Source organism: Penicillium roqueforti (genome assembly GCF_015533775.1).
Source record: "Penicillium roqueforti strain LCP96 04111 chromosome Unknown scaffold_14, whole genome shotgun sequence".
NCBI lineage: Eukaryota > Fungi > Ascomycota > Eurotiomycetes > Eurotiales > Aspergillaceae > Penicillium > Penicillium roqueforti.
In genome coordinates this window covers 359,312-384,292 of record NW_024067578.1, presented here as the reverse complement: position 1 = coordinate 384,292, position 24,981 = coordinate 359,312, and the positions used below count along the sequence as shown (strand labels likewise).

At 49.6% G+C, this 24,981-nt stretch overlaps 7 protein-coding genes across 7 annotated transcripts; 3 read left to right on the top strand and 4 right to left on the bottom strand.

Moving 5' to 3' along the window:
• Window positions 1-250: 250 nt before the first annotated feature.
• On the bottom strand, window positions 251-5,700 carry csmB (putative chitin synthase; the record flags this gene model as incomplete). Its single annotated transcript, XM_039073613.1, has 4 exons — window positions 251-348; window positions 408-1,714; window positions 1,765-5,352; window positions 5,405-5,700. 4 exons carry the CDS (start codon window positions 5,698-5,700, stop codon window positions 251-253), a joined length of 5,289 nt encoding a protein of 1,762 aa, XP_038928278.1.
• A 1,833-nt stretch (window positions 5,701-7,533) lies between these two features.
• Window positions 7,534-13,247, top strand: chsE (chitin synthase class Va; the record flags this gene model as incomplete). The annotated part of the gene is made up of 4 exons (XM_039073612.1): window positions 7,534-7,643; window positions 7,700-7,888; window positions 7,939-13,163; window positions 13,216-13,247. 4 exons carry the CDS (start codon window positions 7,534-7,536, stop codon window positions 13,245-13,247), a joined length of 5,556 nt encoding a protein of 1,851 aa, XP_038928277.1.
• Window positions 13,248-14,630: 1,383 nt separating this feature from the next.
• On the bottom strand, window positions 14,631-16,591 carry LCP9604111_5765 (putative alpha-1,3-mannosyltransferase; the record flags this gene model as incomplete). Its single annotated transcript, XM_039073611.1, has 2 exons — window positions 14,631-15,103; window positions 15,172-16,591. The coding sequence occupies 2 exons, from the start codon at window positions 16,589-16,591 to the stop codon at window positions 14,631-14,633; spliced, it is 1,893 nt and encodes a 630-aa protein (XP_038928276.1).
• A 1,194-nt stretch (window positions 16,592-17,785) lies between these two features.
• LCP9604111_5764 (uncharacterized protein) lies at window positions 17,786-18,175 on the top strand (the record flags this gene model as incomplete). Its single annotated transcript, XM_039073610.1, has 1 exon — window positions 17,786-18,175. One exon carries the CDS (start codon window positions 17,786-17,788, stop codon window positions 18,173-18,175), a length of 390 nt encoding a protein of 129 aa, XP_038928275.1.
• A 774-nt stretch (window positions 18,176-18,949) lies between these two features.
• On the bottom strand, window positions 18,950-19,588 carry LCP9604111_5763 (uncharacterized protein; the record flags this gene model as incomplete). Its single annotated transcript, XM_039073609.1, has 6 exons — window positions 18,950-18,992; window positions 19,053-19,124; window positions 19,192-19,296; window positions 19,363-19,389; window positions 19,447-19,525; window positions 19,582-19,588. The coding sequence occupies 6 exons, from the start codon at window positions 19,586-19,588 to the stop codon at window positions 18,950-18,952; spliced, it is 333 nt and encodes a 110-aa protein (XP_038928274.1).
• Window positions 19,589-21,150: 1,562 nt separating this feature from the next.
• LCP9604111_5762 (uncharacterized protein) lies at window positions 21,151-21,678 on the top strand (the record flags this gene model as incomplete). Its single annotated transcript, XM_039073608.1, has 1 exon — window positions 21,151-21,678. One exon carries the CDS (start codon window positions 21,151-21,153, stop codon window positions 21,676-21,678), a length of 528 nt encoding a protein of 175 aa, XP_038928273.1.
• Window positions 21,679-21,749: 71 nt separating this feature from the next.
• Window positions 21,750-24,934, bottom strand: LCP9604111_5761 (ATP-binding mismatch repair protein PMS1; the record flags this gene model as incomplete). Its single annotated transcript, XM_039073607.1, has 4 exons — window positions 21,750-24,544; window positions 24,605-24,691; window positions 24,751-24,847; window positions 24,902-24,934. 4 exons carry the CDS (start codon window positions 24,932-24,934, stop codon window positions 21,750-21,752), a joined length of 3,012 nt encoding a protein of 1,003 aa, XP_038928272.1.
• Between the last annotated feature and the right edge of the window lie 47 nt (window positions 24,935-24,981).

Here is a 24,981-nt window from a genome sequence, read left to right as displayed (position 1 = left end):
ATACTATTGAACATCACCAAAATATATATTATTGTCACTGGGCGCTAGACGAAAAGATCCCATTAAGTAAAGACTGAAGAGCAAAATAGCCCAAAGATCAATTCGCTGGATGCTGTACTCGAAAAAAAAAACAACCAAACCCCATAGAAACGCCGGAGATGCCAAGACCCCATATCAGGCGAGATAAAGAAACGTGCTAGATGGATGTGAATGCGGGATGCAGAATGAATGCATATTACAAGTAAAAAATTTACATGTTAGCCAATTCCTGGTCGATCTGTCGGTCCAGGAAGGCTCGCTTGTCGCCCGTGAGCGAGGTTTGCAGGCGGTGTTCGACAAGAACGCGGACTGTTGGGTCATGGTTAGCGAACTGTATGATTATCATAGAAATTAAGGTAGGAACTTACCCTGTTTTTTGGTGACAGTGTCTAGATCAACCTCGGCCAAACAGCCGCGGATTGCCTCGGTGATAGCACCCTCATCGGGCCCACTGGCAGAACGGAAATCAAAGGCGGTGCTGGCGGGTCGAGAGGGGTACTGGGGCAGGGGGCTGCGCGAGCCAGCATTGCCGAGGAGGTTCTCGCTACTCTGCATCATGCCGACGCTGTGTCTGCTCGAGGCCATCGGGTTGTCTTGGTAGGCACTGAGGCCACCCATGGACATGTGCCGAGAAGCCTGGGCAGAGTGGCCGCCCATGCGAGGGCTCATCTGCGGCAGATCAGTGTAGCGGGAGAAGTTCGACATGTGCGAGTTGCGGTTTCCGGGGACGTTGCCGCCGACGAAGGGTGCGGGAGACTGTGGGGGCATGTAGGGGTGGTTGCGGCCCTGGCCTGGGAACCCGGTGAGAATGGTGGAGGCTGGCTTGACGGATGAGTACTGCGAGTGCATGTCATCCATCTCCATAGCCATTTCGTCATACCGGCCGGTGGCGTAGACCTTCTCCTGGCTGGCACTGACCTCGCCGCGGCGGCCGGGGAGGTTATTGGCCATGGCGTAGTCATCCCAGCGCTGGAGAGGGATGCTGCGTGGATCGAAGGGCTCATCTTCCACGGCGATGACACGCTTGTCGCCCTTCTCGCCGATGACAATACGGGTGGTACCCCATGTGAAATCGTCCTGTTTCCAGAAGGCATACAACGGCAAGACGAAATTGTAGATCGGGTACGCAAGAAGGTAGATGATCATCCATCCGATGTGTTGCCACTGCCGTTTGACAATGAAGATGATCGCTTGCAGACCATATACACCAGCCAGCATGATAATCGAGATCATAGGGAAGGGACCCGTGTTGCTGGCAACTCGGTAGATCAGGTAGGTGAGGTACACGCAGGTCGCAGGAAGAATGAGAGTTCCCACCAGATCGACGAGAACGACGAAACGCATACTGAAACAGCAGAAACCGCAGAGATCTTCCAGAGCTGCCAGTTCCACCAGGTTGTGGATTGTGGAGTTGATCCAACGACGTCTCTGCGACATAAGGACACTCCAGGTATCGGGGGCGGCTGTGCTCGCGTAGGCATCTGGAATAAACTTGTACGACATGGCTGGGAAGTGCTTGGTCATGATGGTTGTTAGGTACCGATCCTCGCCAAGAGATAAGAGGTTCTTCTTGTGGAGGGTGTCAACATCATTGTCAGCGTAATCGTGAATGACTTTGTCCGAGATAATAAGAGGACGTCCTTTGTCCGCAGTTCGAAGGCGGTACATGGTGAAACTAGGTATTGTTAGTATCACTTATTTCCGAGAAAGCATATAGGAACGTACCATCCAGGAAGACAAGTAACACTGCCGAAGAGCGACTCAAATGCCTTGGCCAGGTGATGCGAGATATAGTATTCGTAAACCTGAATCATGGTCCACCAACTACGTTCCTCGTTCTGAAGACTAGTCTCGCCGCAAATGCCAGCGATCTTGGCATCTGCTGCACATGCTGCGACCAAGCGATTCAGAGAATCCTCCTTGACGGTGGTATCTGCGTCGACCATGAGACAGTATTCATATAGCTCGGGATCCACACCGATGACGTTGTTGATTTGGTGGAACATTTCCAGTTCAAGGGGGGACATAGGTGAGCGATGGTGAACACGGTTCAAGAACTGCATGAGAAGGACCTGCGTGTCTCGCTTGCCACGATTGCCGGGTTTGGACTTGCGCTGCTCGGATTCCTTGCCAACCTTGACGACCACAATGTAGGGCACGACATTGCCTTCGTACTCATAGAGTCCAGAGTAAACCTTGCCGTAGTTCAGCTGCTCACTTCCCTGACCGAGAGATTTGCATGGCAGTGCCGGTGGGTCCATCTTAGGATCAACCCCGAGAATGTCCAGAACGATCTTTGGGGTGGGGCGGTCATTTCCGCCACCAACAATCATACCATCACAGATGACAAAGATCAGCTTTCTCTTGTTGTCGTACTGCAAGGCAGTCAGAGAATCAAGACCTTTCCTCAGATCGTTCTCGCCCTCAGTGTATGCGGGGACCATGCAGATGACAAATTTGTCCTGAGGCGTGGGCCGACGTTTGGACCCCAGCTGCAGAGCTGCCAGGAATTTGACCAGAATGACAGCGCAGATAAGAATGGTAAAGGTGAGCAGGATCCAATTATTGACAGTGCATCGTGCACTTTCACGGAAATCAACTTTGCCGACATAGAAGACAAAGTCGAGACATGTCTGAGCATTTTTGAAATCTGTCGTGTCCTCCCATTTGTCAGTGACGTCTTCGCCCATGTTGTCCTTGAAGAGAGCAGTCAGAGTCGAGGGTAGCCAATCGTATGTGTCGAGATTGTTCATCGTGCTCAGTGTATAGAAGTAATCTGTCAAGTCATACACCTTTTGATCCTTGATAACCCAGTAGCGAGAATCAGCGTCGGCCTGCTTCTTGATGGTATCCCTTGTCCAAACCAGGTCACCCTTGTAGTATGTACCAATCTTTGGCAAGAATTTCTTTTCATACCAGGTAGACTTGTGGAGTGCTGAGGTGGTGCTTGTTGCTTGTGCCCCCGATTTGTGCTCGGCCGTAGAAAGGGCGATGGCGGATGTGTCGTTGTGCTGCAAAGCGAGTGTATCGGATGTAACAAATGAGGAACAATAACGATTGAGGGGAGGGGGAAAGTAGGCATCTAAAATCTCTCCTCCAAATTGTTCCATGTTCGTCGAGGATGTTGTTTCTCCAGTAATGTCACTGTGTTGTGTGCGCCAGAACTTGCTGATGTCGTAGACACGGCCGTGGATGCCGACGTAAAAGTTATTGTCAGTTGTGTGCCAGCTGACTTCCTTCTTATTCCAGACTTTGTCCTTGTTGGGACAGAGAAGGTCACCAAACGCAATGATATAGAAGCAAACAATTGCATTGAAAAGCAGAATCAAAAACACAAGGACGAGCTTTTCTCGCCAGGCCAGGCGGACATCCGGGCGTTTCATGCGGCCAATGTATCGGAGCACGAAGGAAGGAATCCAGAAAGTCAGCGCCCAGACAAAACCAGTCCAGAGCCGGCGGCCCAAGGTGATGGTCTTCTTCTCGATGTGCTTTGGATCACCAAACTCAGGGTCGAATTCGCCGACGTACCGGCCATACTCGTCGTAGTACGCAATGTCTCCTTTTTTGTCGTCACCTTTCCGGCCCAAACCGTAGTCACCGGTATTAACAGCGTTGGCGAATGGCGCACTGGGGGCGATGGACTTGGCACCGTCAATCACACTGGGGGCGATGGCGCCGCTAGGTGGCATGCTAAGAAGATTGGAATTCTCATGGATGGGAGTGCCATCTGGGGTGAAGGCGGTCTCATACAACGCAGGGCCGTACATGAATGGATTCACCTGAGTTTCCTCTGGCTTGAGATCCAGCATACTTTCCGCTTCCCACCATGCCCCCTCGCGCATCCATACGCGCTGTTCACCGACGACGGCGTCGCCGTTGCTCCAGCCTCTCTCAATGATCCAGTTCTCAACACCGTCCTGGCCTTCGGTGCAACCAAGTCGCGCATATCGACTGACAAACTCTTCCACGTCGAAATCGGCGGTGAAATCGAGTTGCTTCAAACGACGATTGGCCCATTCCGGCAGTCGCCAGTCCCGCAGTTGGCGGGAGACTGCACCAGCAGACCACGCTGTAGGTCCCAATGACACGAGCTGCTCCGGCATATCATCAGTCGGATGGATGGAGAGGTGGTACCAGACACGGCTGCTGTTGAGCGTGTTGGCAAGATCGAATCGGCCACGCTTTCCCACGGAGATACCTTCGGTATCATTGGGGAACAGAACGCGTCTGAGAAAAGCGTCAATCTCAAGTTCAACACCAACCTTTTCCAATACCCCCTGCCGCTTGTCGAGATCATGTTCGCGTTCCCGCCCGGCAAGGCCTGTCATGATATTGAGATCTGGTTCGACTTGAGCTACTGCAGAGTTCATTTCACTGATGATGGAAGCTCCAATAGGCGGAAGGGGAATTCCATCGTCCTTCATTTCAGCATTGAGACCAAGAGCATCATCGAAGATGCCTCTCATCATGATCGCTTTACCGAGAGCCGGTCGTGGAATATCGATTACAGTCAGGTTGACTGTATCGTCCGTTGACCATTGTGCTGCACCACCCCCGTTGCTAGAATCGTTTTCCAATGCAATCTGAATGTCGGCTGCGATAGCTTCATTTGCTTTGCTGATGACCCAATCGACCAGAGCTTCGTAGAGTCCGGCGATCAAAACCTCTCGCTCATCAGTGGAACATTTATGAAGAAGGATTTCTAGATCAATTCCCAGGAGACCTCCAGCATCCTCACAGACCTCTTCCAGGTCTTCTTGGTCCACCTCGAACCCGACTGCGTTGCCGAGCTTAAGAAGACCAGCAAGGGCCGATAGCAAGCCTCGCTGGGCAGCACCTTTGATACCAATGGATTTCAAAGAAGCACGGAAGTCTTCTGCAGCGGCAGCATCATCGGCTGTGGGTAGATAGTGTGGAGGATTATATGTGTTTGATCGGTTGAGCAAGGTATATTCGGCGGGGTCTTTCAAGTCCAAAAATTCCCGCTCCGCAGCTGTCGATGTCGATGTTAGGAGATAATAGAAGGCATCAAATGCACGGTAGCCGGTCTCGGGCTGGATGTCTAAAAGACCCTTGCGCACATTGATACCGGAAGTGGACAAGGCGAAGGAGAGGCCGACGACAGATCCTTGCAAAGATAAGTTGAAAGTGGCGGCCAATGCCGAATGGAGAGAATAGGAGGGGTTGAACGAGGTGACTGCAGTAAGGAAAGGTCGTATAGCGGATAGGGCGATCAGAGCTACCTCGGGTGTTTCCACTGGGATCGCTGCGATGAAGGGTTCGAGCAACGAGGGCGTGGATTGATGGAGGGCGCTATTCGATATTAGCACGTATGGTCTTCGGATCGATGCAGTGTTAAACATACCCTAGAACAACGGAGCCATCCTCAGCTCGGCGTCGAGCATGTTCCCAAGCTCTGATAGCCAGATCACGGTCGACGGTGGCACCCGTTCGCCCATCGGGTAAAGTGGTTGCTGCGGTCACCCATGTATTTACAACCAAACTCGTGGCGGAGTCTAGTTGATATGGTTGCCCCGCGGTATAAAACGAATGGAGGGCATTCAGTAACGTTGTTGTTGAGACCTGAGCTCCATGTTGGGGTCTGGGTCCGACTGAGAGACCTGTCGACTGCGTGGAGAAGACCGAATAACGGTTCGACATGACGAATGTGAGGTCGGAGGGTCAACAATGTTGACCGCAAGATGCGATGTCCGGCCTGTTCGTTATCAAAATCGCATGAGGGTACTCTTTTTTTTGTGTTGGTCGTTTGTCTCGCTAAATGTACAAGAGTGGACGTGTAGAGGTTGTAAGAGAGTTGGATTTAGGGTAGGTCAGGGTTGCACGATCCAGGAATTGGATAATTGAGCGAGTGACTGGAGACGGAACTCCTGAATGAGTGAGAAAGAAGACAAAACAACCGAGAAGATGGCGTGGGGAGAAAGAAACCCATGGAGTTTGAAAATTACGGGGTATGGAAAAATACCGTCGATCCTGACGATCGTCTCGACCCTGTCCAATCTGGCAGTTAAGCTTTTGACATTTCGTCCAATGTTCTCCCTGAACAGTCAAAACACACGCAATTCAAGTTTCTGGTTGATTTGCAATGTTCACATGGCCCAGGTTGGATTGGAACCTGGTATCTGACAGTTTCCCCCCTGTAATTTTGAAACCATAACATGTTTGTTGCTCTTTCACCCTAACGGGTCCCTGATGGGTCCCTGATGGCTTCTGCTTGATAAGTTCCGACCAATCAGAAGCCACCCGAGCAGACAGCGACCCTGGGACCCAGAACTCCGTCGATGGCGTATTGTCATTTGCGTACGGCTGTATGTATTTAATTGTATTAATAGTACCTGACCTTCGTATGGCACATGTGGCTGCTATATTTGGGATGTCTCACACTTAACTCCGTACAGATGACCAGTTTCGCCACACAATGGACGGAGTATGATCGGAGACTTGATATCCACTGTGCTACCTGTCCTAGCCTGGCTACTGGTCTATTCGCGAGAATGTCGAACCACTCTATCTTTTCTCTTCTCTAGTGATGTATTTTCTAGAACCCCCTAGTTGCCCTAGTTTCAGTCTCTATCCATTGTCTTTTGCCTCTTTTCACGGTTTTTGATATGCAGGTCTATTGCAAGGGGGTTGATCTTGGCAAAGAATATGGGGAGTTGACGTGTTCCAGGGACCTGGACCCTGTACGGACCAAACTAAGTGCTATCTACAAGATACGTACTCCGTAGTACAACCTGTATGTACTCCGTAGCTCTGTAACAGCTGGAGTGGAGATCGCTAGATATTAAAAAGATCCAAAACTGGTTCTGCTTCACGTATTGTTTTGTTTTTGTTTTTGTTTTGTTTTTCTCTCTCGCTAAGCTATATTGCAGTATCTCTAGCTCTTATATCATGTCTCATTCTGTAATATTGTGGGAACACTATCAGCTATGGTGGATTCCACCCGAGACACGTCCAATGAAGCCGAACCGAATTAAATATCGGACCATCCCTAAATAGCCCCCCAGTTGATCGGTATGGCCGAGGTTTACCTATTCTTAGCGACCGAGCTAGTAATTTGTGTTGTATGCCGTATTGCACAATACCGCATCCACCCCCGACCTCTTATCGATTTGTTGCTTTTTTTCCCTTTGTGATCTTCCATTCTGGGCTTCTGGCTTCTGGTTTCTGTTTCTGTTCCTGCTTCTGCTTCAATTTTTGTCTCTCAGCCGCTTGTCATCCTATACGCTTCCCATTGCACCTCAAATTATAACCTAGTCGAATCTTCCTCCCTAGGCACCCCGATGTGTACGATCTCGGTCTGTTGCTAGGGGTCTTTATTCCGCCAAGTCCACAAGGCATTCCGATTCGCCTCGCTCCACGTTCATTCCGTCACTGGAGACTTCTTAAGCCACTCGCTCTGTGAATATTTGACGTCCCAATTGCCCTTCGCACACTCGTTCACGCCCTCGGATCTCATCCCGAGGAGACTCAAATATGGCCAACGCCTATTCTGGGAGTGGCCCGGCACACGCTCAGCCCTCACTCCCCTCATTACCAGCCCACCTACAGTCTGATACACATCTCACGGCCCATCTCGCCAGTCGGTATGAAGATCCGACCCTGTTCATTACAACCTCGGCATAGCTAACGTGTGTTTCAGGTTTCATGTGGGATTACCTACTGCCCACCTGTCATCCCAGGCCCTAATTTCTCTGAATACATATTCATCGGCGATTAAAGGACCCGATGGCGGGAAAGAGGGAAGTGCTGCCGGCGAGGCTGAAGATCTCGCGCGCCGTGCCTTCACTCGTCTCGGTGCGCGTGGTGAGAACCAAGCCGTTGTATTCTTGTAAGCTGAATCCACTCTCTGCATAGAAACATATCTAACAGTCATTCAAGAGGAGAGAGCGGATCCGGAAAAACCACCATTCGCTCGCACTTATTGTCTTCGTTTTTATCCTTCTCATCGACCCCGCTCTCCTCTAAAATCTCATATGCCGCCTTTGTATTCGACACTCTAACAACCACCAAATCTGTCACTACACCCACCGCCTCAAAAGCTGGTCTCTTCCTTGAGCTTCAATACGATGCATCATCCTCCGTGAACCCCACCTTGATTGGTGGTAAGATCATTGACCACCGATTGGAGCGAAGCCGCATCTCCTCCGTGCCCACGGGAGAGCGAAGCTTCCACGTGCTGTACTATTTGCTAGCAGGAACAAGTGCGGCAGAGAAGGCACACTTGGGATTTGAGAATAGCATCCATGTTCAAACTGGTAACAGGCTGTCCGGATCACATGTTAGCCACAAGCGCTGGCGCTATCTCGGTCATCCAACTCAGCTCAAGGTCGGAATTAATGATACGGAGGGCTTCCAACACTTCAAAACCGCGCTGCGGAAGTTGGAATTTTCCAGAGGGGAAATCGCCGAGATCTGCCAGATCCTGGCCAGTATCCTTCACATTGGACAGCTCGAATTCGCCACGGGTCAGTCTACCACCACAGGTGCGGAAGAAAGTGGCGGCTATTCTCACGAGGGTGGTGAGACTGTTACGGTGGTGAAGAACAAGGATGTCCTCGACAATGTCGCTGCATTCTTGGGTCTCAGTGTCGATACTCTGGAAAATAGCCTTGGTTACCGGACGAAGACGATCCACCGCGAGCGCGTGACGGTTATGCTGGACCCGAAGGGAGCGCGAGAGAATGCTGACGCATTCGCACGTACTATCTATTCTCTCTTAGTGACCTACGTCATTGAGGCCGTGAACCAAAGGCTCTGTGCAGCTGAGGACAGTGTTGCCAACACCATTTCTATCGTTGATTTCCCCGGTTTTGCTCAAGCCCCCTCCACAGGGTCTACCCTAGATCAGCTTCTCAGCAATGCCGCAACTGAATCGCTTTACAACTACTGCCTTCAGTCGTTCTTCGACCACAAAGCAGATATCCTGGACCGTGAGGAAATCACAGTAGCCGCGACAAGCTATTTCGATAACACGGACACCGTGCGTGGTCTGCTGAAGCATGGCAACGGTCTGTTGAGTATCCTAGATGATCAAACCCGGCGTGGAAGATCTGATGCACAGTTCCTTGAAAGCGTGCGAAAGCGCTTCGAGAACAAGAACCCCGCCATCTCGGTAGGTGGCACCAGCGGATCAGGTGCCTATATGTCCCAGACCCGCAGTGCGTTCACCGTCAAGCATTTCGCCGGCGAGGTGGATTATTCCACCATCGGCCTGCTTGAGGAGAATGGAGAAGTAATCTCGGGAGATTTGATGAACGTGATGCGCTCCACCCGGAGTGACTTTGTGCGTGAATTGTTCCACCAGGAAGCTCTGCAGACCATATCCCACCCGCAAGAAAAGACTGCCATCATGCAGGCTCAGGTGAGCTCTAAACCACTGCGGATGCCTAGCATGGCTAGACGCAAGACCGGACCACCCTCCCGTTTCGCTGCCCCAAGCGCTCACCCCGAAAGTGAGGAAGGCGATGACCAAGAAAGCCAAGTTGCAGGATCCAAGCGAGCCAGCGGTCGGAAGAGCGGAATGCCTGGACCGACTCAAGGAGCCGCCGGTCAATTCCTTGCTGGTCTGGAGATCATGAACAAATGCTTGAGCTCCTCGAACCTCAATCCCTACTTCGTCATCTGTCTCAAGCCCAATGATCGTCGCATTGCCAACCAATTCGACAGCAAGTGTGTGCGGATGCAGGTCCAAACATTCGGTATCGCTGAAATCAGCTCCCGTCTGCGGAACGCCGATTACAGTGTCTTCCTTCCGTTCGGAGAGTTCCTTGGCCTCGCTGACATCGGGAACATTGTGGTCGGCAGCGATCGTGAAAAGTCCGAGGTTGTTCTCGACGAAAAACGATGGCCTGGTAACGAAGCTCGTGTCGGTAGCACCGGCGTTTTCTTGAGCGAACGATGCTGGGCAGATATCGCCAAAGTGGGCGAGCGCGTGGTACCATCCTATGCAAATGCCGGTGCTGATGAAGTCGATGGCTTCCAGGCCGCCGGTGGAAACCCAGACTCCAAACTCCGACTTCTTCACGCCACCGACCAGTCTCCGGGTACTTTTATTTATGGAGATGATCCCAAACAAGGCTATTTCGGTAGCCGCGAACTGGATGGACGCTCTGATGCCGGAGGTTCCGCCTTCAATTCCGGTGATATGTTCAAAAATCTTGACACGAAAGAGCAAATGCTCGAGAAAAACAACGAAAAACAGATGGAGGAAGTCGACGAGGCTCCGACCTCCCCGGGTCGTCGCCGTTGGATGTTCCTAGTCTACCTCCTCACGTTCCTGATCCCTGATTTCGCGATCCGGTTCATTGGGCGAATGAAGCGCAAAGACGTGCGAATTGCCTGGCGTGAAAAACTTGCTATCAACATGATCATTTGGTTCGCCTGTGGTGTAGCAGTTTTCATGATTGTCGGTTTCCCTGGAGTGGTTTGTCCAACTCAGAATATTTACAACACGGCAGAGCTCAGCGGTAAGAATGGCGCGGGTACAGCTGACTCTTATATTGCCATCCGAGGCGTGGTTTTCAACCTTGGAAGTTTCATGCCATCCCACTTCCCTTCGATCGTTCCCCAGAAGTCACTCAAGACCTACGCAGGCACCGACGCTACCAATCTTTTCCCCGTTCAAGTCTCGGCTTTGTGCCAGGGTGTTAATGGGAAAGTGGATCCCAGCGTACCATTGGACTATCGATCAAACTTGAATGATTCCGCAGCCACGACATCCAGCTCCACCTTTGATATCAATGCCAAGTACCACGATTTCCGCTACTGGACTACTGACCCCCGAGCTGATTGGTTCTACGAGCAAATGCTTATGATGCGCTCGAATTACAAGAAAGGCTACGTTGGTTATACGGCAAAGGCAATGAAGAAGCTGGCCACCGACGATTCGAAGAATGTAGTAAGTATACACGGGAAAGTCTATGACATGACATATTACATTGCCGGGCCCCGAGTACCTCGCCGGCCAGCGGGGAAGAACGCCACTGGCAGTGTTGATACCGATTACATGAGCCCTCTGCTTGTCAATCTCTTCCAGGAAAAGCCCGGAGAAGATGTAAGCAAGTATTGGGATGACTTGGATTTCGACACGGCTCTCAAGTCGCGGATGCAACTTTGCCTTGACAACCTGTTTTTCATTGGCAAAGTCGACACTCGAGACTCAGTTCGTTGTCAGTTTGCGCGATACTTCATTCTCGCAATTTCGATCATGCTTGTCACCATTATTGGCTTCAAGTTCGTAGCTGCGTTGCAATTCACAAGGAAGAACCTTCCGGAGAATTTGGACAAGTTTATCATTTGCCAAGTCCCGGTCTACACCGAAGACGAAGATTCATTGCGTCGTGCTATGGACTCCATGGCTCGCATGCGCTATGACGACAAGCGCAAGCTACTGCTCGTTATCTGTGATGGTATGATTATTGGCCAAGGCAACGATCGTCCGACTCCCCGCATCGTCCTGGACATTTTGGGTGTCCCCGAATCCGTGGATCCTGAACCGCTCAGCTTCGAGAGTCTAGGCGAGGGCATGAAACAGCATAACATGGCAAAGCTCTATTCTGGCCTGTACGAAGTCCAGGGTCACATCGTTCCTTTCCTGGTCGTTGTGAAGGTTGGAAAGCCTTCTGAAGTGTCCCGTCCTGGTAACCGCGGAAAGCGTGATTCCCAGATGGTTCTTATGCGCTTCCTCAACCGTGTTCACTACAACCTGCCCATGAGCCCCATGGAGCTTGAAATGCACCATCACATCCGGAACATTATTGGCGTCAACCCGCAATTTTACGAGTACATTCTACAGGTCGATGCTGATACCATGGTGGCGCCCGATGCCGCCACCCGGTTCGTGTCGGCATTCCTTTCCGATACGCGTCTCATCGGCTGCTGTGGAGAGACGTCTTTGTCTAACGCCAAGACCTCCATCGTGACGATGATCCAAGTTTATGAATACTACATCTCTCACAATCTGACGAAGGCATTCGAAAGTTTGTTTGGATCCGTCACTTGCTTGCCCGGTTGTTTCACTATGTATCGTATCCGCACAGCGGAGAATGGAACGCCTCTCTTTGTTAGTAAGGCTGTCGTCGAGGCCTACTCGGAGATTCGCGTCGATACCCTCCACATGAAGAATCTGCTGCACCTTGGTGAAGATCGTTACTTGACGACACTGCTTATCAAATATCACCCGAAGTTCAAGACAAAGTACATCTTCCGATGCCATGCCTGGACAGTTGCACCGGAAAGCTTTACTGTCTTCCTTTCCCAGCGTCGCCGATGGATCAATTCTACGGTTCACAACTTGATGGAGTTGATTCCGCTGTCACAGCTGTGTGGTTTCTGCTGTTTCAGTATGCGATTCATTGTGCTCATCGATCTGCTCATGACCGTCATCCAGCCAGTCACAGTCGCCTATATTGCTTACCTGATCTATTGGTGTGTGAGTGAGCCTAGTGTGCTGCCCATCACATCATTCATTCTCCTCGGTGTTATCTACGGTCTCCAGGCCTTGATCTTCCTCGTTCGACGGAAGTGGGAAATGATTGGCTGGATGTTGATCTACCTCATGGCCATTCCCATTTTCTCCTTTGCTCTGCCACTGTACTCATTCTGGCACATGGACGATTTCTCCTGGGGTAATACGCGTGTTATCACCGGAGAGAAAGGTCGCAAAGTTGTCATTTCCGACGAAGGCAAATTCGACCCCGACTCCATTCCTAAGAAAATCTGGGAAGACTACCAGGCTGAGCTGTGGGAATCCCAGACGTCGCGCGACGATCGGTCTGAATTCTCTGCACACTCCTACGGCACCCGACTGCCTCCCTTCCCGCAGTCAGAGTATGGGTACCATACTGGCTCGCGCCCGGTCTCGCAGCTCGACTTGCCCCTTGGAGGGGGTGGTACTCGTTACTCTGCTGCCCCATCTGAAATGATGAGCAGCTATGGCATGGAAGACCTCAGCCATCTACCTCCCGATGATGAGATTCTCGAAGAGATCCGCAAGATCTTGGCGACTGCAGACTTGATGAAGGTCTCGAAGAAGACCGTCAAGCAGGAACTTGAAAGGCGGTTCGATGTCAACTTGGATGCCAAGCGGCCGTACATCAATTCTGGTAAGTCATCATTCAATCAATATCGTAATGGACACAGCTAACAGATATATAGCCACCGAAGCCGTTCTATCAGGGGTTCTTTGAACGATCTACCTATTTACAATATTCCTTTTTTTTTTCCGTCTTTTCAAGGTGTGGACATAGTTCTTGTGACAAACATGTGTTATTAATTATTTCTGGCTGTGTCTTGATTTTTTTCTTTTTACAAGCGAACTTATGCATGGATGAGAGCTTTGCGCAGCGGGTTTCTTGACCTTGATTCTTTTTTTGAAAATGTCGCCATTCGCCTCATAAACTATTTATCTGTATCCTTGAAATCGATAATTCCCAGAGCTTACCCCTGGTGTTTGGTTTTGGTCTCATGAGACCACAGATCCGTTGTACTAGAGAAGTTGCGGGGTGATATTATTCGGCTGATTAGAGTCATGGTATGGAGGAGACTGCAAAACAGCCAGTGAAGAGACACTTGAGTGGGCATATATGCAGTGCTATGTCTGGACTCCCAAACCTTCCTAAAACCTATGCGGTGGTGACACAAAGGGTAATTGAGAATAGGTGATGAAGCAGTAATGAGCGATATGAAAGAAATGTCATCGGAAATTATTGTATAACTGCATCCTTTTCGCTTGCACTGCTTACTAATGTGCGGCTCAAACAAAGTCTGTGCTAGGTCAAGTCGGGAAGTAGCGGCCCCACTTTGACCGATAACCTTGGAAGGTACATATCAAGACGACAAAATGGCGACCTAGGCCGTTCACAGTACGACTAAAAAACGCTGTCATCGCGGCATACACCTGTGTGCATGAATTCTTATAAAGCCCCCCATCTCTCACATTCTACTTCTTCCCTCTTTCTCTCTTCTCTCACACCCTTCGTAAGTTCAACTAACAACACCCCCTCTACCTGCATTAGACAACTACTGACATTCTTTTACATCAAACAGGCCCGGTGTAATCTACAGGAGACTGTGAATTACTGCGAGGACTACAGCCCGGCCGCTTGTTGGGACTTTCTATCTAATCGAGGCTTGGAGCAATCCAACCCTCGATTATGATCATCCGATTGCAACCTTTCCCAAAACAATGCTTCGGCAATATTGGGGGCGGGCCAAAACATGTGGGCCTATACGTTCTTTTGGGGTTCCATGATAGCGGCTAGGTGAGTATTGTAGGGCTCGTGGGCGTGGGATTACACATCACTAGAACCCAACTTGGGAGCCAGTATGTGTAAATGGCCTGTTTGTACACGCTTCAGACTCAATATCTGTCGACTTTACGTTATAGCAGAGCCGAAGATCAATTGCCTAGCTAGGTAAGTTCTGTTTCTGCTTGATGGAGGTGGTTTCAATATCCCTTCGGTCAGTCATGTTACTGGAATACATTTCTCAACATTAATATAATAGATATATTTTAGACTTCTGTTCTCAGCCAAGCGTGGCCACCCTTTATCTAGATTTGAATGAAGACATTATCCCTCCACTGGCTCAACCGTCTTTGCCATCCCAATCAATACTTCCAGCCATTCAGTCTCCTGTGTTGTAAAGGCCTTTGCCGCAGAATTTGACAAGCAACATAGATTGCTCTCCTCTAGTTGCCACGCCGCAGGATCTAGATTTTCGCTCGGCTCCTCCATAAACATGTCAAATCTTCCAACCCGTTTACTACCCGCATATTTATTCTCATACAGCCAACCATTGAACCACACAGGGCGCTGCTCGCGGTCCAAATGAAGAAGCTGGGGGGCGCAGATAGTTTGGTCTGACTCGTGGCCAGGCGCCATTTTGCGTACTTTTTTCACTGGAACACCCTCAGGCCGTTCATTAGTGGCGTTGACACTGTCGGGGACTTGGACTACGCCCATGACTCCAGATCCGCCCGGGTGGAAGGCATAGGAAGTATCACCAGCGAGCTCCCATCCAATCCAAAAAGTTTCCTTATCACCTGTGCAGCTCTAAGGATTAGCAAATAAAAAAGGGATTTGAGAAGGTATGTAGTGAGGCGCAACGAACCGAAGACCATATCATAAGTCCCTTTAATGTCCCCGCCATTGCCATCCCTATCTGGCCCATTCATCCTGCATACAAGCAACAATGCGACAAAGTGCATCCACTTATCCACAACAACGACTCCCGATTCTTGCATATGCCCGCTTTCACCGGTCCACATTCTGCTCTGCTGCACGGATTCCGAAATCGGCGGCGGCAAGATCTTCTGCAGCCATTCCCTCTTGCTCTCTGGCATGATCTTCCTATCTCTGAAGAAAAGGGCGCCCGTGCGCAAGTACTCCGGGTCATCAAATAGTAACTCGGGGTTAATGAAGAATAGCGAGTCGGCGTCAATGAACATGACTTCGCGGAAAGACGAGAGAAGCATAGAAAAGGGCTTCCCGGCCCATCCGTTGAGCTGCCAACCTTCGTCATTAACCATTACAGAGAGGTCACGCGTTGTGACGCCTGACAGAGCTTCAAGCTTCGTGCGGAAATCTTCATTCAAATCCCTGTCACCGAGGTACATTATCTCGATGGGGAGATCGCAGCCCAGGAGGCGAAAGGAAGGGATGGCAGCCAGTAGGTAAGGCGCATGGCTATTGCCCGCTGTTGTCACGATGCCGCGGCCTCCATGGCGCGACGAGACGTGCAAGCTCATGTGGTCTGCAAAGTACGGGCTCGTCCACGGAAACAACAGTGTAGCGAATTTGGTGACAAAGTGGCGGTAAGTTTCGTATTTTTGCAGCGCCTCGGGGAATGTTGACTCGCTGAACGTGTCGCGCATGTGGGTGATAATATCGTCCCGCACGTAAGTGTGATCTCTGTTGTTGACGAGGTGGACATCCTCCCAAGCCTCGAAGAACTTTTTATATGCGCGTGTGCGCAGGCCAAGCTCGTGCAGCCTCTTCTCCCCTGTGCTGGTTACTGGCTGTAGGAGCTCTCGTGTGTCTGACTCGCTGGGAATGGTTGACAGAAGGTAGTCAAGAGCAGCGCTAGAGATGTCAAGCCCTAGATTCTCTGGATCCGTCTTTTTGTCGGTGTGTTCAACATTATTTGATAATGATTGCGTTGAGTCTTGGTCTTTCCCTGTTGCGGAGTTTACGTTTTCCTGCGACTCTAATGGAATTTGTACAGTTGATTTTTCATCCAACATGTCTTGCGACGTCGAATCATGTACAGGTGATTCCGCAGTCCTGATACCAGTAGGCCATAGTTGCCAAAGTCTGCCCGTGACCAAGCTAGAAGTCGATTTCAGACTCTTGGGGCTTGAATCTGGCTCCCTGAGGAGCAGAGATGATATTATGAACCAGCCAGCCCCTACCGCAAAGATGAAGCGAATGATCCGAAAAAGCATGCGTTTTGGTCGTGTTTTTGCTTTGAACCTCGGATGTGACGGAGGAAAGCGGCCTTCTTTGGGTGGAATTGCGTGCTGTGGGAGCATGATGTGGACAACAGTGGAAGATGAGGTATCTATTTTCGCTGATTTTACAAAAATATGAAAAGGAAAGACAGAAATAGGTCCGTGGACAACTCTGAAACAGAAAGGACAGCGCGTTGCGTTCTATACCCCTTTCTAGTTAGTGCTGCCCTTACCTCCATTACTTTGTACCAACTTTATAAATTCTCGCCCTTCTTTGCATATGAATAAATGCGAGGCTCTTCACTGGGAATTGTAAGTACATATGTAGTAACCCCTATCAAAAATGGTTTCCCTTTGTTGCTGATGTTCAAAGGTTGAATGGTGTCTCAGTGGACCCTTCGGGTACAAAGGAACCTAGAATGTGAGACAGTCTCAGCATTCATAGCTAGGTAGTAGCTATAGAGGCCATATGTCGCCTCCTGTAAGTAGTTAATTAACTAACTACTAACTAACTACTAACTACTATGTAGTTCCGGTATGTAGTCCTGGTATGTAGTTCTGGTATGTAGTTATGTAGGGAGCAATGTAGGGATAATCTCCGTAGTGTAGTTCCGTCGAGGTCCTTGATTGGTCCGAGACAGATTTCCAGTTTGCAAGCCGGCTTCGGTTTTGATCTCTCGTTGGGATATTAGGTGGTGGTGATATTCGGTTATGCTATTCCTCGCTCTTCGTATAACTAAGTAGAATCACGTGTGGAGCCAGTTGTAACGAGTCCAACACTTTATTCTGAAACGCGGACGAATAAAGGCTCGGAAGTCATTGACTTTCCCGCTAAATACTACATCTACCTCTAGCCCTGCAGGAGGAAGAGCGATATCTCGTTCGCTGCTACTTCGCTTAGATTAGCAATCCGAAGCGGACCTATACAGAATTTCCGTATACCTACGTGGTATTATAGCACACCAAAGACTTGGAAAATCTCTTTGAGTGACTCGGCTCCAGCGATACAGTTTTGTCCCTAACTCTTTATCAAGTCTACTGTTCAAACTACAAAGGATGATAAAAGAGGCAAAGAAAACGTGAAGTCTTTATGACTCGCATTGTTTCCTCTCTGTCAATCTTCTTTAAATTTCACTAATCTGGTTTCCATCGACGGAAATTGCATAAATAGACTCGATCGCACCCTCTTCTCGTCAAGTTCATTCAAAGCATCATCAACCGACTAACCTCACAGAATACAGTCCCCTACCTAGGTTTGTAGACCTATTCAGAATCATGCCAATCTTCACATGGAACGCCGAGCATCAGTTTCTGCACGTCCGCGACCAATTTATAGCTAAAGTACAGCTCGAGATTGATGCCATTATGACCCGCAATGAGACTTCGCCCTTCCGCTTAGCCCTAGCCTATGACAACCTCACCGACCTTATTTACGAGGTACGTGTTGTTGAAAATGCTAGCGTCACTATGTATAGGGAGATGCCACAATGCCGTACCGTGCGCGATGGACATGGCTATTACGGGTACAATTCCGAGTTCCTGTGGAAGATCCGCCAGCTTCAGGGCCATTTAGTTGTACTTAAGAATAGCCTCCACAATATATTTGACGACTGGCATTGTATTTCGCGCCAGGTCGGGGCTGTGGGACAGTGCTTAGACCTTTAGGTATATGCCAATTTATTTCATCGCAGGAGTTTTACTCAAATGCGCTAGCGCTTTTCGTAGTATTGTAGTCAATAGTAACTCGCTCGTAGACTAAGAAGTTGTTTCTGGTGCTCACAGATATCTCGAGTCTTCAAGTTCTGCTAAATTCCTAAGCTAAAGACTAGTCATTTATTGCTAAAGCTGGTTGCCAATATTCTCCACTTAGTCAAGGGGTGTGAATACCAAAAATAATAATGCTGTGTTGAAGCCAACAATCTGCACTGCGCTCTTGACTTCGGTTTGATAACGACTACCCCTAGTATGGAGGAGACCCAAAGTATTTACAGGGTATTGTTTTGAGATACAGTAACATATCTATTACGCTAGGCTATTTCAGGTTGTAGTTGCAATATCAAAAGTCTCTTAAATTCAAAACTGGACACTAATTAAACAATCACTGATTGTTTTTGATTACGTTGAATGTTTCCAAGTACATCAATGACCAAGAGCATATCAGGCAAATCGTCCATTGGACGATTCAGCCCACTCCGATCAGAGAGGTAATGGAAGTTTGTTCTATGGCTCTTCTGGGTATATCGATTTGAAAGTATCTTCTTCAAACCCTGTACCCATGCAACATACCAATAGCCCTCTTTTCCTTGATTAAATCAAAATCCCACTGCCCACAGCAAGGAGCCCGAAGGCCAAACAAGGATATCGCAAAGCTTGAAGCTCCAACTTGTTTCTTCGCTTCTTCGAAAAAAAGCGGGGTTGCATGGCCAGTTGCAAGCGGTATCACACAGTTTCCTGCGTAATCCCAAAAACTCCGCTGAATGCACTAGACAGAAATAACCCCAAGTTAGTAGCGAAAACAAACAGACTGAATAAGGGGACTCACCTGGAGTTTAGCCGACCCGCCAGAACTGGGATTGTGCACTCCCGTCTGACTTCAGGTCTTCCCCTAAAGGTTCTGATGAAAGAAGAGCGCAGGTAAGAGATGATGACAACCACAGACTCGTAAGACTGGTAAGACTTACCTTGGACTTGTGTCCCAGATGCCCCGCAAGACGAAATGGCAGCATGTATCACTACGTGCATACCGACTCCGCCTCAGGCTTCCAAACCCGTAGGGATTGATGGTACTGGCGAATTATCCCATCTGCCTCCCCAAGGTTCACAGCACGGATCCTCCAAAGGAGGGTGCCGACTTGGTCCGGGCGTTTTTGACAATTATTCTAATGGAAGGAGACTGTGGTTAGAAATGGTAAAAGGCCACTGGCTGGAGAACTCACCCGCACATCACCAAGGCTGACAGAACAATCAATGAGAGTCCAAGCTCAATGCAGGTACTTTGCCGCCATAACGAAGGTTCTAAGAAATAACAAGTCAGTGAAACGAAAACGATTGTCAGTAGTGGAGGAACTCACCCCACATCACCAAGGCTGACAGGACAAGAGTCCACGCTTAGTACAGGTACATTCCGTCATCCAACGAAGGTTCTGAGAGATAACAAGTCAGTGATGGGGAAAAAATTGTCACCAGCAGAGTAGAGGGACTCACCCCACATCACCAAGGCTGATCGGACAAGAGTCCACGCTTAGTGCAGGTACATTCCGTCATCCAACGAAGGTTCTAAGAGGTGATAAGTCAGTGATGGGGAAAATATTGTCACGGGTGGAGAACATACAACCGCTGCCGAGGCTTGGGGCCCTGGCTTAGGTTTTCCGACGAAGGCACTAAGAGGCGCGAGTCAGTTATAAAAAAAAGTATGTCCAATCTGCAAGTGGGACAACATACCATGCCGGTTCGATATTTACAGGAGACCCTGCAGTGTCCCCCGTAAATCTCTAAAGGCTGTTGAATGTTAGCAGATCATCTTGACCGAGGAGGAGGTATGAGGCTCACCTGTACCACTCCCATGAAAGCTGTGCCAGATTGGGTCCGGGAAGCTTGCGAGGGAGGAGGTTGAAAGGAGGAAGTTTGAAAGACCCTGGGGGGACTTTATATAGCAGACCTGACCTGTGCAACTTGCTCTGGCCTACTTAGGAAGTGACAGCCCCACTTTTTATCTTCGCGAACAAAGAACAAAGGAAATAAGAAAGTACTACTAAGCCTAATTGGGGTGGGAGGTCGCTAGGTGGCTGGGCGTATGTAAAAAAAACATTTACCACCTTCCATACTATAGCTTGAACTACAGAGTACAAAAAAACATTTCAATCAACTAGGACTCTAGGGGTCCTAGCAGCTTACCAGAATGTAGGTGGATATCGTAGGGACTGAAATAACAGCTGTTCGATCATTAATGAGACATGTCTCCTTCAACTATGCACCACTCCTTATGCTGACCGGTGAAAATAACCCAGGCTAGTAGAGTTACTACGCCTGTTTATTTCTCCATGGTATTCATAATGTAATGCCCCAATACACGACTCTATCAATGTGAAAAGTATCCAAGGTCGGGACCCGTCTTCACCGCGTCTCTCTGAGCAGGTCCATAGTGACGTACGATATTTTGCACTTATAATCTGGAGCTTCCTCGCTGTCTGGACCAAGCTGTACTTTTTCTTACGAATACGATAGTTCCTTGAGTGAAAATGATCTAGAACGGACAATATATATTCGACTCTGATGAAACCTCAAATAGGGATAAATATTCCACGAACAAGTCAGATATATGCCCTCTTCACATGTTAAGTATAACTAAGTGACTGGAACTTGCGGTCTTTACAAAGCGAGAGCGATCGCGATCAGATACCCTGATCGACACATCTCCATCATTATCCAGGGCGGGGGGAACGGATGCCAGAGATGACATGTGCCAAGTGGGGCTGTCAATCTTTTGTCTACTCCGTACAGATGTCTTATATCAGTAACCGTACGTCCAAACCCCCAGCGAAAGCTACATAGAGATCCGAGCGAGTTATCTGGGATCATCTCTCCAAAGATTATAATCTACAAATCCATCAGCAAACTCCAAACCAAATAAACAGCCAACCATGGATAACCCCACCCCGCAACCGAACCCAAACCCAAATCCAACCGCAGACCCAGAAAACCCAACAGCCGACCAACAACAAAAAGAAGCTCTGGCAGCCTTTACCGCAACACTCCACTCAGTCGGAACAAACCTCGAAGCGCCACTCCGCGACCGCGCAGCAAATGTCCAATCGAACGCGGTGGTTCTGGAAAGACAAGAAGCCGAGCTAGCAGAGAATACGCAGCGACTAGCGCGGCAGAATCAGCAGTGGATTGGATTCGCGGATGAGACGCGCGACGGGTTAAAGGAGATCGGGGATGTGCAGAACTGGGCAGAGATGATTGAGCGTGATTTGCTAGCCTTGGAGGATATGATGGATGTTGTTGAGAGCGGCCATGGGGAACATGGGAGTGAGGATGGCGATGACCGGGGGGATAGTGATACGGAACTGGATGACAACGCAAGTGAACAGAATGGGAATGTTGATATTGATGCTAATGGGAAGAACGTGGATCGACGACCGAAAGGATGGTTGCGATGGTGGTGATGGTTGTCTTTGTTCATTTGATTTGTTGTTCTTATTTCACATATATATCACGCGCAGGGTATCATTATGGATTATTCTCCGTCTTCTTCTCCATCCTCTTCGGCTTCTCCTTCCAAGTATTGTTTCCAGGGGTCTAGTCCTTCGGTATCCTGGTATTCATTCCATTCATCCCACTGGCCCAGACTCATCAAGTGTCGCATAGTCGGTCGGCCATGCGGGCAGTTCCATGGTTTATCAATAGTACCCATGTTCCGAACGACTCGTTCCATCTGCCGGCTAGTCAAAGTCTTTCCGATCATGATACTTGAGCGACAAGCGCGCATAGCAAACATTTTGCGCACTTTGCTTGGCCGTGGTACTGACGATCCATTTGGCGTTGAAATTGACTCTGACAGCAACACGATCAGTTCCTCCAGATCCCGTACACCGAACACCACTTCCTTGCTTAGCGGTAACGAGACCAGCTGGCATCGACGACCGATAGGCTCATCGCCGCTTTCGTCGACAGTCACGAGGAACCCGTTTTTCTCAAGGGCGGCGCGATTCTCAAGGACAACCTCTTCTTCAACGGCAGTGAGATCGAGGCGTTGGGGACGGACGAGTCGCTGGTTTTGCACCACGGTTTCAGCTTGCAGGCGCTCGAAGTTAATTTTCTCATCAGAGGCATGCTGATCGATGATGAAGAGCTCATCTTGGTCTTCTCCTGGACGGACTGCGATGATAAAGCCCAAGTTGAACTGGCCGATTATGCGCATTTGAGCGAAATCGTTCTTGCTTACAATCAACGAAAGTTTGTCCTCGGCTGTTTTTTCGCCAAGATCAGTGACTTCCTCTCTCGGTTTCTTGGTACCGTCTCGCATGGTCTTTTGCAATGTGATAAGTTGGGATTGGAGACGTGCAATAGAGCCATCTACCGTACCGATAAGCTGTATAGTCGCGTCGCGATGCGCAGCGCCCTTGCTCATTTTCTTTGCACGGTTCGCGCTGTTTTCTTCGGGAAGTACAGCAGTCTCTTCGGCTTCATGAATCAGCCGTTGAACTGTAGCCTCTTCCTGCGCCTTCTTTTGAGCTTCACCGATATTATCATCTACGGCAGTTTCCTTGTCTTTTGCCTCGGTGTTTTCGGGTTCTGATTGAGCTGCACTTTGGTTGGGAACGTAATCAGCATTCTCGGGCGGAGGAGAGCCCTCCTCTTCAGACTCTTCTTCAGCGCCTTGTGTGTCCTCAATTTCACTTGAAGGGTTACTTCCATCTTCCTCAATCTGATCATCTTCACTAGCAGATGCCTCTTCATCTTCTTCGTCAACCGGCTGCGACCCAGGTGCAGCAAAAGATTTCATATGATCACTGAAGATATTAGGACGTGATGGTGTGTGTATCAGTCTCTTCCGCCGGGGCTGCGCTCTGATTAGGGGTGGATCTTCTGCAACTCGTTTTCGTGGAAGACCACTACCGACCATGGACGTTACGGTTCGGTTGCCAATAGTGATGGTAGCAAGTTCGGCAGGTTCTCGTCGTGGGCGCATTCGATCGAAGGCATTCTGGACAATGCTGGGAATTTCTTCTGGGTCTCCACGAGCACGAGATGGAGTCTCGTCAGGAGCTGATGGCTGGGATGATGGTTCATCGGAGATAAGGGCTGGCTCGGGCTCTTCCTGGGCGGCTTCTGGGACGAAAAGTTCATCGTCGGAGATCGCCGCGGCAGGCGTTTCTAGCTCACTTGGGGCTGGCGTCGACATCGAAGAGCGATCAGTTGCAGCACGGGGTGTTCTCATTGATCGAGCCGGAGATGGTGTGACTTGCGTCCTTCCCGTGCCCGCCTCTGAGCTCGAGAAACGCTGCATCGCACTCTGTTGACTCGCCCCCGAAGTCTCCACTGAGCTTTCTTTCGTCCGATCTCGGCTTGGACTTCTAATTCCACCGTTTTCATTCAGCTCCCGAGCAGTGACGAACCCTGGAAGTGATGCTAGTGGTTGCTGTTTTGGCAAAGGCTTAGATTTAACCGATGACTGCGGCACAGTTTGTTCCGCATCACCAAAGAGTTGAGTAAGAGAAACTTTGAGCGATTCAATCATAGCCCCTGCATCATGAAGCAAAATTTGGCGCTTATCAGGCGAGACGTTGACATCGTAAGCGTTTGTATCCATCTGAAAGTCTGCGAAGATAAACGCTGACTGTGAGACATTGAACGACTTGTAAACCTCGTTGAACGCCTTCTGAATCTGTGGCAGGCCACATGGCCGCGAGTTGACAAAGAACATCTGACGATCCGGAGTTTGACGGCCCTCGCCAAATACAGGACGTGAGATATGCCCTCGCACCTGAATTTTACTCAGTTGGTCATCGCCTATCCGTTTCGTAGCCGTAGAAGGCTCAAACTCCAGCTCTAGATCGAGGGATATCAGGGCAGTCTTCGCGCCATACACATTGGCAATATTTTCCTTGGTAGTCTTATTTCCATTTGTCGAAAAGACCACCACGTTCCGTGTCTTACCAACAGTGTTCCTGACACTGAATCGGACTCCAGTGCTGATGCATGCATAGGCATGTAAGAGATTCAGAACCTTCCCATATTCCCGCTTGATGTTCTTCTCCAATTCCCGCCGACGCACTGGAAGCCGCTTGAAGATGCCTTCGACCGACGCAGTCGTTCCTTTCTGTCCAGCCACGATCTGTGTCTTTCGGAGTTTCCCAGATTGTTCAAAGTCGAGTCTATTCGCGCGAGGAACTTGCTTTTCTTGTGCCGTGACGATGTGAAATTCAGCCAATGCGCAGAGTGAGGATATCGCCTCGCCCCGGAAACCGAAGGTGTGCAGGCTCGAGAGGTCATCGTACGACGATAATTTGGAGGTATAGTGTTTCAATGCTAAGAGAAGAGTACAAGTCAGCTTGACTGCAATGCACCCCGAGAGAAATGATAACTCACCCACGTTCTCATAGTTCTCCGGCGAGATCCCGCTGCCGTTATCTTGGACCTCAATTAGGTCCAGTCCATTATTCTTGAATCGGACCTCTAAAACCCCCAAATCATCAGAAATATGTCACAAACAATATGCCGAGCTGTTTACTCACCGATTGTCGTTGCGCCCGCATCCAGACTGTTTTCAACAAGCTCTTTGGCGACGGAGCACAAGTCAACGATGACTTGACCCGATTGGATTTGGTGTACCTAATTAATGCGCTGGTCAGATTGGGACGTCGGGAAAGACATCAGATTGCATACAGAGCGGGCCTCAATGGCTTGGATTGTTGCCATGTTCATCCCATGATGTCTACAGAGGAGAAGTTGGCACGCGTCTCACT